The sequence below is a fragment of the Pezoporus flaviventris genome, unplaced genomic scaffold (assembly GCF_033815535.1).
Source record: "Pezoporus flaviventris isolate CSIRO_AGI_PZ_B2104156 unplaced genomic scaffold, CSIRO_AGI_Pfla_v1 ptg000007l, whole genome shotgun sequence".
In the NCBI taxonomy this organism is placed as follows: Eukaryota; Metazoa; Chordata; class Aves; order Psittaciformes; family Psittacidae; genus Pezoporus; species Pezoporus flaviventris.
The window spans coordinates 66,909,238-66,926,775 of record NW_026892555.1 but is presented as its reverse complement, the minus strand read 5'-3'; the positions used below and the strand labels follow the sequence as shown (position 1 = coordinate 66,926,775).

The 17,538-nt window shown below is 41.4% G+C and overlaps 1 protein-coding gene across 1 annotated transcript in view; it reads right to left on the bottom strand.

Annotated features, from left to right (window-relative positions):
* LOC133267104 (band 4.1-like protein 4B) overlaps positions 1-17,538 on the bottom strand; it is an 83,186-nt gene that overhangs the window by 18,828 nt on the left and 46,820 nt on the right. Inside the window, exons 2-3 of the mRNA XM_061449076.1 lie at positions 13,740-13,844; positions 1,124-1,166 (exon numbers count right to left, since the gene is read on the bottom strand). Coding sequence (XP_061305060.1) covers positions 1,124-1,166; positions 13,740-13,844 — 148 coding nt within the window. The remainder of the gene's footprint in view (positions 1-1,123; positions 1,167-13,739; positions 13,845-17,538) is intronic.

Here is a 17,538-nt window from a genome sequence, read left to right as displayed (position 1 = left end):
TTGGCCAATTTCTTTTCAAAATAGGCCCTTCACAGATTAAACAGACCAAACAGTGCAACTAAACTGGTTGAAGGTGTTACAGAATCATTGATTTTCCACATTTTAAGGCAGATCAAGAAAAGGACACAGCTGTAACAGAAAGTGCACCTGCAAATCCCTTAGTCACTTCAGGTAAAGCAGCCTGTGATGTGATGAAAAGATGAGAGAAAGCCAACCACCAAAACCTTACCTACAGCAGCTATCTTTACCATCTATTCTAGCAGAATAATAGCCACACACTGTGGGTTGAAAGCAAACTGTCCTAAAGGCCTTTGAAGAACTCCACCATTTACAAAAATCATCTAGATATTTGGATACTTATCGGAAAGAAGGGCAAAGCACCAATGAAGCAATCAAGACCCATTTCTGTGAGATCCTTCAAGAGGGTCAACAATTTCCTTTCAAAACACTATATTTTAATCTCACAGAAATGGTATTTTAATCTCACGTAAGATTATCTATGCCTGTCTATGGCTGTGGCCAACTGCAGTATATTAACAAAACATGTTACTGCTGATGCTGTACTGTATCCAAGCCTGTAACCAGGTTATTAGAAATCCAAAAGCAACTTGCCCACCTTAGCCAATTTCCACAAAGTACTCAGTGGCCAAACCGAACCCCACCACCCACTTGATGAAACAGAAGGTATTTCTGCTGGTTTTATTCATGATACAAAAAAAGAGGTTAACCATTATACAACAAAATATTTTCCATTACTCAGTCTTTGAATAAAAGTAATAAAATAACAATCAGAAAATTTGTTCCAGATCAGTAGCAGTGACAGAAAACATGATCGGTGTCCAGGCAACCTGATTTCACAGATCAGGCTGAAATTACCTGACAACCTACTCTGTCTCAGACAAACAGCACATGTTTAACAAGGGCTGCTGAAGGCTGGTCTATCGCTTATGCGTGCTCTTGCATTTAGCATGATATAGTCAGCCAATTAGCCATTAAATCTATTTCCTAAGAAATATTTATTCCATTAAAGGCCATGTTTAAACATTCACAATCATGTTCAAATACTCTAAGTTCATATTCTCAAGGAAGTAACAAAATAAACAAGCAGAGACATGCTACTTACTTTTTATTTGCTTCTTAATGAATTTTGATTGGTCCAACCAGTGCTGAAAAAAGAAAATCCACATTTAAGCAGTTCCATTTAAAGATTTTGTTGACATGACAAACTAATTACATCAAAATCTAACAGATAAAAATATCTTTTAGGAGGAAATATTGCTATATTTATTTACTAAACTTCTATACGTTTGCACAAGTGTTCCTTTTCACATTTACCAACTTACTTTCTTTGACGGGGGAAAGCTTGATTTACAAATGCATCAGTATTGCCAGGGAAGTTTCACTCTTCCAGAGAGGAAACCTCAAAAACCAAAACCGCAAAGCGGTGGTGTATGGAAAATACCCTTCCATGCTAGGTTTAACATCTGTTATGGAAGTGCCCTTGTGGACACCAGGCCAAACCCCTGGGTTTCATTCTCTTTTCAACTCTTCTGTTTGATGAAGATCCTACACTGTCCTGCCTTCCATTGCCCCATGGCCAAGTTTTTTCAAGATAAGATGAATACTGAACCCTCACTAAAAGCATCTGGGAAACACTGATGCATACCCAACACCTCTTTTTGAACTAATCAAAAGATCTTCAATAGATACATCTTTGATGACAAAAATGTATGCTTCCCAGCAAAGTTTACGCACTCCCTTGTCAGTGCAAGTTGTATCTACAGAAGAGTAACGATGAACAATCTCTGGTGCAAACTTAGCTTAAACCTTTGACTGTCTCTGCACAATGTCCTACACAAGGCTGCAGTCTGATTTAAAGCAACCCTATGTAAATGCTCCAGTCACATAAGGTAATAAACCAGTATTTGGAATTCCTCAAAATAAATATTTTGCTATATTAATCTTAAAATAATAAACTAGGTACTATGGCATAAAATCTTAAGGGAAAAAACCCTGCCTCCCTACTAAAGCATTCATGCTTTCAGAAAAAAGGGAATCTTTAAATGACTACTTATCATTCCACTAACACCACAGCTAAATAAATGTGAAAAAGTATTTGTTGGACAGTAATGCTGGTATCTGTCCTAAGCCAAAGCAAAAAGTTACTTATCACAGGCATAGAGAAGGGTATAGATCAAAAGTCTGATAACTTATGACCTCTGAAGTAAATAAATCTCACAAAAAGGAGAAAGAGAAAAAGAAATAACACTTATTCTGAAGGTGCTTTTATTTGCATGAGACTTGCTAGACTCCCTTAAGTGAGGCTGCCAAGGAATCCATCCTTACAATCTGAGAAATCTCCACCAGAATGGAAATAAAACATTACAGCAGCTCATACAAATACATTCCTCGGAGTTACAAGTAATTTATTCAGACTCTACTTTACTCTTTTATGAAGAATTACACCAGTAAACACAGCAGTTCACAGAAGCTTTGTGAAATTTCAAATTTTTGATAGTAATATTGAAACTTCAGTGTATTTTTTTTGGTGGGTTTTGGTTTGTTTGTTTGGGCTTTTTTTTTAACTGAAATTATACTTTCTGTTACTTTCATACCTCCAGGGCAGATTACTCTTTTGTGCTTCCAACACCTAGCTACAAAAATGTCTTTCACCCCAATATTTATTTTGGCTAAAGATAAACCACTCGCAAAGACAAATGTACCGACTCCATTAAAAGTTTGGCTTCATATTAAATCAAATCAAACATAAATAACATCTATACTACAGGCAAAAATCCTCCATCTGTGGCTCATTACTACCATGTTCAGAAATGAGCACCACACAGCCTGAACTAAAATAATTCCCACCGAAATAACAGCTGACAGTCCCAATCCTGGTATGTGGTATTCTAGGTGTACTAAAACTCAAATACACCAAGTGTCAAACTGGTTATCTGTAAGTGTAAATACTTCAAAGAAGGCTTAAAAATATCTCACAAGACTCTAGGAACTACTTGCGCAGACCATTAAACAAGGCTACAACCAAGACAGGGAACCATCATTCACTCTCCATAACCAAGCAGCCAGAGGCAGACTGCTCCAGGAGATAAAGCACAGCAAGCATTAAATTCATCCCTCTTCAGAGGCAAGAATGAGCTACCATTTTACCCTCATCCCACATTGCACATCACAGATGCATGTGATATGGCCACCACACAGATTACAAAATAAAAATTGAGGTAGGACATGGACCAGCAGTATTACTGGCCCAGAGTTACCAGTCCTGGCAGTTTTCATGCAGATTTGTCAATTTTTAAAGTCAGATATTATGTGCAACAGCACAAAAAAAGCCAAAAAAAAAAAAAAGGTTTGGGCTTGACTACATACTGCTTGCTGACTCAAGAATAGGAAAGTGAAAGCAATGAATTCTTAAGTCTCACTAGGAAGTTGAAAAGAGGAGACTTTTTCTCTCCCAGCATCTGTCTCTGTAGCTCTATCTAAGCAACTGTACAACATTTCAGGATCCAAACTCAAAGAAACTTAACTACGGATCTCAAAGAGTAGGACAGAGGCTGACACAGTAATTTCAACTATACAGTGTCACATTCCCTATATCCAGTCTGGACTCAGAAGCATCCAAGGAGGAGGAAAATGATTAATTGGTTTAGGACTGTGTTATGATAGCAAGTGTATCTAAGCTACTTGGACCACACTAAGGGGAAAAAAGCAAACCAAAACAAACCCCAGTCAAACTGCAGGTAATCAAGATTCTGTGATTACTTTAGAACAGAACTGAACAAAACAGAACAGGACAGTACAAATAGTTCAGTTGGAAGGGACCTACCACAATCATCTGGTCCAAACGCCTGACTACTTTATGTTATCAAGGGCAGTATCCAAATGCCTTTTAAATACAGACAGGCTTGAGGCATCAACCTCTCTAGGAAGCCTGTTCCAGTGTTTGACTACCCTCTCAGTAAATAAACGCTTCCTAATGTTCAAACTGAACTCTGACTGATACAGCTCTGAACCATTCCCATATGTCCTATCACTGGATACCAGTGAGAAGAGCTCAGCACCTCCCTTTCCACTTCCCCTCCTCAGGAAGCTGCAAAAAACAATGAGGTTACTCCTTTAATTCTGTCAGATAAACAGGAAGTTCAAATGCTGGATTATATTCTATTTATTCCTGCTTAATGCCAATGTAATTTCTTTCCTTTGCCAAATGAATAGTTTCCTATGGTATTAGCTGACATAAACCAGTAGTTACTTGTTGGGATTCATGTGCTGAAAACACACCCCAATCAATTCCACATGAGAGAAACGCCATTTAAAAAAAAGATTTCTTAAAATAGTGGAAGCACGTTATGTATCTCAGCATGCTCTCCTGTTGATCACTCACTTTATCTAACTGAAGGAGAAAAACTAAGTACCTCAACCCTCCGTAAGTGATAGCAACCAGTATTTTCTCAGAATAGTCACACAGCAAGGGAAAGATGTATTTGTGTCAAGATACAGCAGATAAACTATAGTTTCTGGTCTACGTAAGGACCAGAGTGACTGCCAAACGAAGACTGAAAAGGGGAGTACCACAGGTTGACACAAACCCTTCACACACCTGAGCTTTGCAAATTCCATCGTCTCTCTACTTGCTTCCTAAAAGAATGAAAAATCCTTGTCTTGTTCTATAGAGCCCTCAAAGGTGACCTGAAAAGGAAAAAAATTGTGTTTGACCCTTTTTGGTTGGTTTGCTTTGCTAGTTTAAACTGCACGAAGAATGTCCTGAATAAACTGTTTTCCTTACGCTCATTCAGTAAGAGAATGCCCATTCTTACTGGAAGTTTCATTTGCTTTCTGAAAAACACTGCTTAAATGCTTTCTCAATCCTTACCTGGAGGTACAGGAGGGAGAACCGTGCTAAATGCTCAGGTTTGGAAAAGAAGGTGTACTCAACAAAAGCTGGCACCTTTAAAACTGAAAGTCAATTATCCCTTCAACTGTCTTCTTGCTGTCTGATTTCCCAGGCACCTGAGCCCTCCCAAGCTGTCTGCCATTAGGCACACAGCTTTCTAAAGCAGAGAGGATAAAAATGTATGTAACGCGTGGGAGGAAGGAATCACCAAAACAAAGTCAATAAAAACCCTACCCACCAACCACAGACTGGGACGTTTGCAATAAAGTTACAAAGGAGAAAAATCCCTTTCCTCTTTTCTCCTGAAGGTCACCTTTTAAATAATATTATGATAGAAGCAGAAAACCAAATGAGAATTGGGGTCATGCAGAAACTCAGAGACTACACAAGCATATACTTAGAAATGGTATAAGCTCCCAGGAGTTCACAGCTTAAAACGATGAGGAGATTGTTCATTACACTCATCTAAGTTTCTTTGATCCCTCCTGGAAAGCTATGTTCCTCTTGAAAATGTAGATGCAGAGAAGAACTGCTTTTAGATAAATTGCTCAGATACAGCTGAAGATGTAATGAACACCAGGGGTGATACTGGCTAGTATTTTCAATAGGAAGTAGGATGATGGGGCACAATACAACTGCATGGGGTTACTACACACACAATACAACTGCAGAGAGAGAGCAAGAGAGTGCTGGGGCAAAGGAAGGCATTTTTGAACTGGCTGGAGGAACTATTTAAAAACAGATTCTGTGATACTAGCATGGACAACTACAGTACTCCCAAATTCCAGGCTGAGCCCCAAGGGAGAGGGGAGAAGAGCACCACCTGGGTTCCACTGGGCTGCTGCACCAGGGTGACAGGAGGAGACTCTCACAGCACCACTAAGGTCCTCGGGATCTGGAGGTGGGGGTGTTCAGCCTGAGGACAAGAAGCCTACCCAAAAGGTGTACTGAAGATGAAGCCAGACTCTCCATGGTAGTACACAATGAATACCAACAGATCAAGCAAAGAAGCTGAGAGACAGCTTTTGCTTTGGTGTGCTGGTTTGATTTTGGGTGGCCACCAGATGCCCACCAAAGCTGCTCTATCATTCCCCTCCTCAACTGGACGAGGGAGCAACATGATGACAGACATATCACTCTGACCAATTACCATCACAGGCAAAACACACTAAACTCAGGGAAATTAATTTAACACTACCAATCAAATTGGAGTAGGGTAACAAGAACTAAGTACAAATCTTATTTTTCCTTCCACCCCTCCCTTTTTCCCAGGCTCAAATTCATTGCAAATTGTTCCACCTCCTTCCCCCGAGTAATGGGGTCTGTGATCAGTTCATCACACATCGTTTCTACCACTCCCTCCTCCTCAAGGGAGGACTCCTTACACTCCTCCCCTGCTCCAGTATCTCTCTCCCACGGTAGACAGCTCTCCATCAACTTCTCGAAGGTGAATCCTTCCCACAGGCTGCAGTTCTTCATAAACTGCTCCAGTGTGGGTCCCTTCTATGGGTGCAATCTTTCAGGAACAGGCTGCTACAAGTGTGGGTCCCTTCCACGGGGTGTAGTCCTTCAGGAACAGACTGCTCCAGTGTGGGTTCCCCGCAGGGTCACAAATCCTGCAGCAAACCTGTTCCAGCATGAGCTTGTTTCTCCATGAGGCCACAGGTCCTGCTTCAGCACAAGCTTCCCATGGGGTCACAGCCTCCTTTGGGCATGACCCTGTTCCGGTGTGAGGTCCTCCAGGGACTGCAGGGGGATATCTGCTTCACCAGGCATCTCCATGGTTGCAGGGGAGTATCTGCTCTTCCATGGACCTCCATGGGCTGCAGGGGCACAGCCTGCCTCACCATGGTCTGCACCACAGGGGGAATCTCTGCTCCGGTGCCTGGAAGTCTTCCCCTCCTTCTGAACTGACCTTGGTGTCTGCAGAACTGCTTCTCTCATGTATTCTCACTGCTTTCTCTCAGCAGCTGTTACACAGCAGTTTTTTCCCTTTTAAGTCACTGGAAGCATCACCAACACTGCTGATGGGCTCAGCTTTAGCCAGCAGTGGGTCTCTTTTGGAGCTTTTTCAACTGGCTCTGTCCACCACGGGCACATTCTGGCATCTGCCAAAAGTAACCTCCACAGCCCTCTCACTTCAGCTTACGCTCTGGCCATGAACAAAGACAAAAGAAAATAGCAAAAGCTCTTTGTTGTATTGGATAGACTGAAGACTTGACTTCTTAGAAGAGAGGTGGAGAAGCATCACTGAGACAGTACTGCAACCACCTGCCTTGCACAACTGCTTCTCAAGTCTGTGCCAGAGAAATAGTCTCCAACCTCCCCTGAAATAGCAAGTGCTACTGGAAGATGAAAACCTGGAGATGCTCTGGGAATTCTTGGTGTATTGGAGTCTCTCACCACATGTTCCTAAACTGCAATACATCCTTGGACAGCCACAGCTGGAAGCAGTCACTGATCACATGTTCTGCATTGCTGTGGAGGCAGTCACATTGCCTCTGTCCAGTTACTGAACTGGCATTTCATATCACTACCACTATTAGTAACTGAAGCACCGAGTACCACAGGATATTGTTACCTGTACAGCTCTTGGGACCCTCCAGCTGTGACAGGTATTTGTTGTTATAGGCTACAACCCACAGACACAGGTCCTGCAACAACCACAGGCCCAAAAAGCTCATCATCCAGAGGAACAAGAGAGATTTAGGGAGGGGAAAGAGAATCACAGATGAATTTCATGGTTTTTTTTTCATGGGGAAATTGGGTATTTCTACTAGAAGCAGAAAAGGAAACAGTTTGCATTATCAAAATATTAACCAGTACCGCTTTCTCCCAACATTCAACGTCTACGGGGGTGTGATATAATAGGCATCACAGAAACATGGTGGGATGGCTCCTACGACTGGAGTGTTGGAATGGAAGATTACAGGTTCTTTAGAAAAGACAGGCCTGGCAGGTGGGGAGGGGGAGTTGCCCTTTATGTTAGGGATAGGCTGGAGAGTATGGAACTCTGTCTGGGGACAGATGAGCAGTCAACAGAGAGTTTGTGGGTCAGGATTAAAGGGAATATAGCTATGGGAGGCATTACTGTGGGGATCTGTTACAGAACGCCTGATCAAGGAGAGCCTGCGGATGAAGCACTCCATAGACAGATAGGAAAAGCCTCACGCTCGCAGGCCCTTGTTCCCATGGGTGACTTCAACCACCCTGACATCTGTTGGAAGGACAGTACGGCCCGGCACAAGCAATCCAGGAGGTTCCTCGATTGTGTAGAAGACAACTTCCTTCTGCAAGTAATAGAGGAGCCAACGAGGAGAGGTGCCATGCTTGACCTTGTGCTCACCAACAGGTAAGGGCTCAGTGGAAATGTGATGCTCCAGGGCAGCCTTGGATGCTGCGATCATGAGATGCTCGAATTTGAGATCCTCAGGACAGTGAGAAGAGCGTGCAGCAAGCTCACTGCCCTGGACTTCAAAAGAGCAGACTTTGGCCTCTTCAGGAACCTGCTTAGTAAGGTTCCATGGGATACAGCCCTAGAGGGCAGGGGGGCCCAAGACTCTTGGTTGATATTCAAGGATCACCTGCTACAAGCTCAGGAGTGTTGCATCCCAACCAGAAGGAAGTGCAGCAGGAGGGCCAGGAGACCTCCTTGGGTGGATAAGGAGCTGCTGAGGAAAATTCAAATGAAAAAAGAGGCTTATAATAAGTGGAGGCAAGGACAGGTGGCATGGGAAGAGTACAGGGGTGTTTGTCTGGGAAGCTAGGGACAAGGTTAGGAAAGCTAAGGCCCAGTTAGAATTAAACTTGGCTAGGGGTATTAAGGATAACAGGAAGGGATTCTACAGGTACATAGCAAATAAAAAACAGACTAGGGAGAATGTAGGCCCCCTCAAGAAGCTCTCGGGAGAACTGGCTACACAGGATTTGGAGGAGGCTGAGGTTCTGAATGACTTCTTTGCCTCGGTCTTCACTGGCAAAGGCTCTGACAAAACCACCCAAGTCTTGGAAGGCAGATGCAGGGACTGTGAGAATGAAGACCTTGGGCCCACTGTAGGAGAGGATCTGGTTCAAAACCATCTTAAAAATCTGAATGTGCACAAGTCCATGGGTCCTGATGAGATCCATCCGCGGGTCCTGAAGGAGCTGGTGAATGAAGTTGTGAAGCCACTGGCCGTCATATTTGAGAAATCATGGCAGTCAGGTGAAGTTCCCGATGACTGGAAAAAGGGAAATATAACCCCCATTTTCAAGAAGGGGAAAATGGATGACCCAGGGAATTATAGACCAGTCAGTCTCACCTCTGTGCCTGGCAAAATCTTGGAGCAGATTCTCCTGGATGGCATGCTAAGGCACACGAAAATCAACAAGGTGCTTGGTGACAGCCAGCATGGCTTCACTAAGGGGAAATCCTGCCTGACCAATTTGGTGGCCTTCTATGATGGGGCTACAGAACTGATGGACAGGGGTAGAGCAGTTGATGTCATCTACCTGGACTTGTGTAAAGTGTTCAACACTGTCCCACACAACATCCTTGTCTCTAAGTTGGAGAGACATCAATTTGATAGGTGGACCACTCGGTGGATAAAGAACTGGCTGCATGGCTGCACACAAAGAGTTGTGGTCAATGGCTCAATGTCCAGCTGGAGACCAGTAACGAGTGGTGTCCCTCAGGGATCGGTGTTGGGACCGGTCTTGTTCAACATCTTTGTCGGTGACATGGACAGTGGGATTGAGTGCGCCCTCAGCAAGTTTGCTGATGACACCAAGCTGTGTGGTTCGGTTGATACGCTGGAGGGAAGGAATGCCATCCAGAGGGACCTTGACACGCTTGTGAGGTGGGCTGGTGCCAACCTCATGAAGTTTAACCATGCCAAGTGCAAGGTCCTACACCTGGGTCGGAGCAATCCCAGGCACAGCTACAGGCTGGGCAGAGAAGAGATTCAGAGCAGCCCTGTGGAGAAGGACTTGGGGGTGTTGGTCGATGAGAAAATGAACATGAGCAGGCAGTGTGCGCCTGCAGCCCAGAAAGCCAACCGTATCCTGGGCTGCATCAAAAGGAGCGTGACCAGCAGGTCAAAGGAGGTGATCCTGCCCCTCTACTCTGCTCTTGTGAGACCTCACCTGGAGTATTGTGTGCAGTTCTGGTGTCCTCAACATAAAAAGGACATGGAACTGTTGGAACAAGTCCAGAGGAGGGCCACGAGGATGATCAGGGGACTGGAGCACCTCCTGTATGAAGACAGGCTGAGGAAGTTGGGGCTGTTCAGCCTGGAGAAGAGAAGGCTGCGTGGAGACCTCATAGCAGCCTTCCAGTATCTGAAGGGGGCCTATAGGGATGCTGGGGAGGGACTCTTCATTAGAGACTGTAGTGACAGGACAAGGGGTAATGGGTTAAAGCTTCAACAGGGGAAGTTTAGATTAGATATAAGGATGAAATTCTTTCCTGTTAGGGTGGTGAGGCACTGGAATGTCCAGCGAGGCTGTGAATGCTCCATCCCTGGCAGTGTTCAAGACCAGGTTGGATGAGGCCTTGGGTGATATGATTTAGTGTGAGGTGTCCCTGCCCACGGCAGGGGGGTTGGAACTAGATGATCTTAAGGTCCTTTCCAACCCTAACTATTCTGTTTCTATGATTCTATGTATTGAACAGTGAGGCTTGTCCTATTTTGTTCTGCCTAATGAGCCCTTGTTGTTACAATATTAAGCAGTACATAAGCAGAAAGACTCCCAGATATCACACTAAGGCTGACTGGTTTGAGTTGCACATTTTTCCATATCCCTCACACCCTTAAGAAGTCACAGCACCAGTATCAAAAGCAGCCACATGAAAAGCTCTTGATCTGAATGACAATGAGCCTTGACAAATGACAAAGAAAATTCAGATTCAGCAGATGCAGTCATGAAGCAACAAGCTCCTACAGGGCCTTGACCCAATCAATACCTGCTGAAACATCCAGGACTCTAGTTCTCACTGTACTACTATATTATGGATATTATAAAACATACACAAATATAGAAATTAAAAAAAAAATGATGCAAACAATGAAAGAACCACCACTAGAACAGCTGCAGAACCAAGTCTCAGTTTTGTCTGAGTCTGTTAGAAAAAAAGAGTTGTTCCAAAGCTATTATAATGTGACTACAGTACAGTTTTATCCCTCACTATAACCTATAAATTGTGATCAGTCAAGAAGCTGAACATCAGCAGGCAATATATCTGTGTTGCTTTTTAAACCGCACTTATGAATAAAGGTTTTCTACTAGATCAGTTCTTCTGCACAGTAATAATACTTAACAATCCATGTCACCCAGAGTATTTCTACTTCTGGAGTTAATATCAGATAACTTAAAATACAACAGTACACAAAGCTTTGCTTTAGAATAACTACTTGATGACTGTCTACATTCTTCTATTCATAGATATCTTCAAAGAGCACTCTGCTGCAGAGTTCACTGAATTAGGCTTTACAGCATTTTCTGCCTTGCTGCTCAAATCCTGCTTTTCACAACTTTATGGATTTTGGTTGTACTGAAAAACTTTTTGGGGGGTATTAAAAAGAAGCCGTTCAAAGTTTTTTTTCTTTTTTGAAACAGATCAGCTCTAATAATGATTTTATTTTTTTTTTTGTTCGAAATCACAGTATCAACACTGCTTGTCCCATCTCTGACAAAGTTACAGGACTGCAGGAAACAGTGCACTCAAAGGCTGCTGGCCTGGAAGCACACAGAAGTAATTTCCACCATTCAAAGACTATTTTCTCCTCTCTTATTTATAATGGGGGCTTAAATATGTTTAGCACTTAACAAAACATATCAAAGAGAAAGGCTCAGAGCCTCAAAGAGTTTACAGAACTTTAAGCTCCCAGTCCACTTTGTGGCTGGGCTGGCACTAAGCAGAAGCACACAGAAGCTACACATTAATAGCTACGCAAATGAAATGAGTAGATCACAAGTTCAAAACAGACCAAGGAAGGATATTAAAATACGGAACCTTTTTTTGCACAGGGTGCTGGGGAACATAAAAGCCTGTGCCTTAAAGCTCTTGAAGCTCTACTCTCTGACCAGCTTGAGTCAGACAAAAAAAAACCCAAACCCACAACCTAAATGAGAGTTTTCAGCCTCACACCAGAGGTGAAGAACTGCCCTAAACACACCTCTTAATCCAGGTAGCCATAACGCTGCTATTAAAGCTCTCCAACCATCACTGGCTTTTTTAGCACCCCCAGAGGCTGTTCATGGCACTTATCCCTCTTGTAACTGTAGACACAATGCTTTACTCCCCATCCCATGAAGAGGAAAGAAATAGCATAGAAAGCTAAAACACTTCCACATTTTGCCCTGAACACCAGGAATACAACTACCTATGGAAAACATACTTGCTCACATCTCTGCTTCATCTCTTACTATTCAAAAGAGCCCTTCAGTTTTGCAAATATAGAAGAAAAAGAGCATTCTCTGCTACCTCATCCAGGTCTTCTGTTTCTCATCTGCCCTCTTTCTTGCTGGGAAAGAATGCTTCACTCTCCCTTTCTGCTTCCCTTCTTTCGAAACATTATGGAACTCCTTGCTAGGTAACTTCTAACTATCAAGTTTTAAATGATTTGACAATCAGTAATAATATAATCCATTTTGCTATTCTGAGGAAGCTCTGCTCTATTAGCTATGTCTTTTATTAGATGCAATTTATGTAATAAATTTTATCAGCAACATATAGACTATCTACCTAAAAACCCCAATCCCATTATGGACATACTACAAACATCAGTTTCCAGTGATAAGTACATACCCTTAAATTAACTGGGGTATTAGGATAATGTTTAAATAGGTAATACTTGTTTTCCCCAAAAGCACAGATTCCCTTTCTCAATAGGCAAATCATTATATTTAAACAACAAACAGAAGACTTGTCCAAAGTCATTAGTAAATCAGATGATCACGCAAGCTGATAAAACACTAATCTGACCTGATCACATTGCCCCAAGCTTGCTAGAGAATAAAGCTGAGAATTCTGAGAGTATAAAGGTAGAACCTAACTACATTCAACAAGATGTCAATATAGTGGCTATATTTTGTGACTATCTTGTTGTAATAGCACTAAATACATCTGTCACCTGTTGCTTTATGGAACAAATTATTTACTGACCAGATAACCTAAAAGCAAATGCTTATTTTTCAAGTCTGCATATTCTTTGCTCACAACCCAGGTTGCTGTCATAGCAATACCTCAGCACATAAGAAGAAAGGAAAAGATTAAGTAGACAGAAATAAAGTTTAACCACAAGGTTGCAGTCTTTCAACCTTATCTTCTTAATATATCTATCTACCTGCATCTGTAAATACAGTCCTTTCTTTTCCTCATTTTACCTGTAGATGCTGGAGGTCACTGGACAGGGGAAAAGAAGGAAACATTTTCTCTATTTCAAGTACAACTAAATGAAACTAAACTCTACAAAGTAAAATAATCTCTATATGGAACAGCAAAGATAAGAGTTACAAGACACCCTTGCTTGCAAGAGAGATGTAAACTTTTTTTACTATCATAAGCCTACTAAACATAAAACATTTTTCTTTACCCATAATTATTGTTTTTTCACTTATGTGCAATCATGCCATGTGCAATCATGTCATGTACATATCATATAAAGTGCCACATGACTCATTTAGCGGATTTGGATATATGTGCAAGAACCAAACATGGTATCAGCTGTTTCAGCAGTATGTTCCCTAATGCCTACATCTCTCCATGCAACAGCACCAGTGAAACATTTATAACAGGCAACATAACCTGCCACAGAACACAAAAATAACCTGAAGTTATACTCACTGTAACCTGGGAAGCATCCATGAATTGTAGGCCAAAGTAATCAGTTTCCACAAGGTCCAAATGATATACAATCTGGTCAAACAACTCCTGTCCTTTTGCATTTTTCTGTAACAGAAAACAAAGGTTTTGGAGGTTTTTTTGTCAGTAGGTGTGGGTTTGTTTGTTTGGCTGGGTTTCTTTAAGTTCAAATAGGGAAGAGGAGATGCACAATAGAAAACAATATCTAAATAGAATTACTAATTATTCTAAAGAATTGTGCTGACATTTATTTTCTTCAAGAAAGACACAGCGACACATGGTTCCTATCTGCAGCTATTCCAATAGCATTAGACTTCACTCTCAAAGAAAACTGTCAAAGCTCACTGTAACTCAAAAGTACTGGAGAGAAAAGAAAGGCTTATATCCTGTAAGTTACAGAGCCGGCATTTTAAACCTCAGAAAGCCAAATTCTCCAGGAAAAGCTTGCTTGACATCTGCCCAAAATCTGCAGCCATGCAGTGCCACACCACCATTCCAGCTGCAACACAAATTCTGGACAGCTTGAATACCTGAGCAGCACTTTGAGGAAAATTAATGGAATTTGATAAGAATCTTTCAGTAATGTTGCTACCTGCAATAACTTTTACAACCTTTAAACAGAGAAACAAAAAAGGAAAAAAGAAAAAAGTCTACAATTCTTAATTGGCATGCCATCTGAAACTCACAGGCATGGAAACAAAACTAACCCCAGTCATGGGCTACAGAACTAGTAGAAAAGTTTGCTGATCCTAAAGGTAGCCTGTATTGGCTTGTATACTTGTTCTGAGGTTAAGTCAAGAATTTAGATACCCGGTGCTTCAACTTCAACCACTATAAGAGGCAAAGCTTGGAGGTTACAGGTGGGTAGGATTAAGAGGGAATAACAAAACAAGTTTTCATGCAAACCCTGTTGAGTTACTTAGGGAAGGAAGTTTTCAAGTTCCTGAGCACAAAACCCCCTAAAAATACATGAGATGATGATAAATCTCAGTAAAGAGACCAAAGCTACAGGCATATTTTATATAGGAAAGTACAGATCCGGAAACACTTTTGTGCCTGCTGTCCCTCATGCACCTTTGAGGTGTTTTTTTTTTGAAAGCTCTAAAATATTAGGCATTCACACTTCATCCCAAAATGCAGCAAAATTCATTGATTTCAGCTGAAGAACTGAACAGCATTCAGTTCCATTAGTCTGGTCTTCTGCACAAAAGCAGCATCAATCATAAGATGCAGAACTGCTGTCCAGGACTCCAAGCTGTCTAAAATCTGTCTTCTTCAGCAAAGGCAAGATAAAGAGTTTAATCTTACTCTATTTTTCAAAAAAGACCAAGCAAGCTTAGGTGTATATATCAAATTTTGAGGGATTTTGGTGGGTTTTTGTTTGGGTTTTTTGTTCTCTTGTTTGTTTTATACTAAGAAAGCAGAAGCACAGAAGTCAAATCTTATCAAATTTCAGGAGCAGTATTAGGGGCTCCATTAAAACAAGCTGCAATATACCTTAAATCAATCACTAATTTATCATTGTAAGGTACCGCTTGATTGATCTGGGAGGGCAAGAGACAAGTAATAGACATTCTTAAAGAAAGTGAGAATACAACAGCTCCTTATAGCAATAAATTCTTAAGAAACTATCATCTTTAGATGTACAGTTAACTGCTATAAACCAAAGTTTGCTAAAAAGTATTCAGAACACATTTTCTGATATGCAGTCAATAACACAACAGCATTTAAACTCACTCTGCTCAAAGGAGGAGAAAACCCTTCAAAGCAATAAAAAAGAAATAGCAAGACATGAGAAATACATAAAACTAGGAACAACTGATTTGATCTCTCTATGATCAAATGATCATGATCTATGATCTCTCTACTTCTGGTTGCTTGCTTTATGGCATTAACTATCAGTATGTTTATCTTCGACTGCCACACACCCAATAGAAACCAGAAGGAGCACACTCCACCTTCTGTACTCAAATACTAGTTAATGTTCAACATGTGTGTTACACAGAGAATAGCTCTGTACGGCATGGCTAGGCCATAAAATGCAATATTACATACACAGTTTACAGGAGATTATAACATTTAACTTGTCGCTAAATGAGCTTTCCCAGCAGCTCATACTGCTTAGACGATAAAGCAAACTGCTGACAAAAAACTTTCTTTGAAATGTTACACTAAAAGGGGAGATAAAAGTGACTAATGCCTTTCCTCTACTAACAGTAAGGGATGACCTGTTCTCCTTCATTCTGCCTCTTCACTGTGTGACAAGCTAGGGAGTCAAACTGAGAAATGATAACTTGGTACCTGTGCATCGAATTAAATGCTATATAACTGCATTTAATATAACTGGTATAGGCAAAATAGAAGGGTTTTTCCTCAGGAATTGCATATGGATGAATAAAAGTGGTCCCTAATAGAAAAAATGTCCTTATTATAAGAAACTTCTGATCTTCACGGTCTCTTCCTCCTAGATAACAAAGAAGATAAAAAAACGGTTCCTCTTTCAAAATCTGGTACCATATAAAGAACGTGAAACTGATTTCATACAAGAAAATTCTCTGAGTTGGTCTAATCTGTTGGAATTTAACAAATCACAGTTTCTCTACAGACCTTCAAACTGTGCACATTTTTTGAAGAGACAGCTGAAAATACCCAGCTTTAAACTATTTTACAGTCATACCTTGCTAGACAGATGGTTCAGAACTGTCAGATGAAAAAGACAAGTGTAACTTAGCTATTAAAAAAAGGGAGTAGATGGCAACAAACAATATATGTCTACTTCTCTGGGTAACCTGTTCCAGTGCCTCACCACCCTCACAGTAAAGAACTTCTTGTATTTAATCAATCTGTAATCTAAGAAAAGGTGTTTCATGTCAGTCACCCTGTACTGCCTGATAGTTGTGCTAGTTTCCTTCACTCTGTAACCTAGAAACCTTTCTTAAATACCCCCTCCCCTCACCCTTTCCCCATCAGATTTTCTTTGGGACCATGAAGCATCAAAGAAAATTCTTACATTTAAGGAGAACTTATTGCAGGGTCCTCCAACAAGGACCCAAATCGGCATCAGTATAAAGCACCACACAGAGTCACAGCGACAGCTGCATGGCCCACATTTCAAGTGGGCTAAATTTTTAGCTGTCAAAGACTTCCAGTCTCAGGGAATCTGTGGAAATTCTTGTCAGCTAAAACCTGACAAAACAAAGATTAACTTCTCTAATCAGAAACTCTTCCAGACTTGACATGTGAATAGGCAACTGGTTTTAACATGCTTTTGGTGGGCATGAAGGGCAAATTCATTAGCCAGGGACATCTTATACCAACTGGCTCTGTCTAAACAGGCTGATCATTGTTGATTTTAGCTATTCCAGAGTTGTTTGACAGCTTTTTGCCAAAGGGCATGAAAAGGAGACATACAAGGCAGAAATGTCCCATTTTAGAGCAGCTAGAGTGCAAGAATGCTATCGACCACTCTCAAAGCACACACAGCAAAGCTGGAGAGCTTCTCCATACATCTTCCCCAAACGGAAGTATATGTGGCAACCAAGCACAGTGCATTACGTGAACCCAAGTGGAGTGGCTGTATTTATCGAGTCATACTAGAGAGCTGAGGTCACAGTATTACAAACTAACTATTAGCAGATTTCAGAAACAGGTGAAGTTGTGCTTGTTAAAACAACTTGTCAAATATGCCAGGAGGTACACGAAATAGCCTGCAAGTTGACAAATGATAGAAAAAAAAAAAAATAAAAGAAAATAAACTACTGCCAAGAAAAAGGTCAAAGCC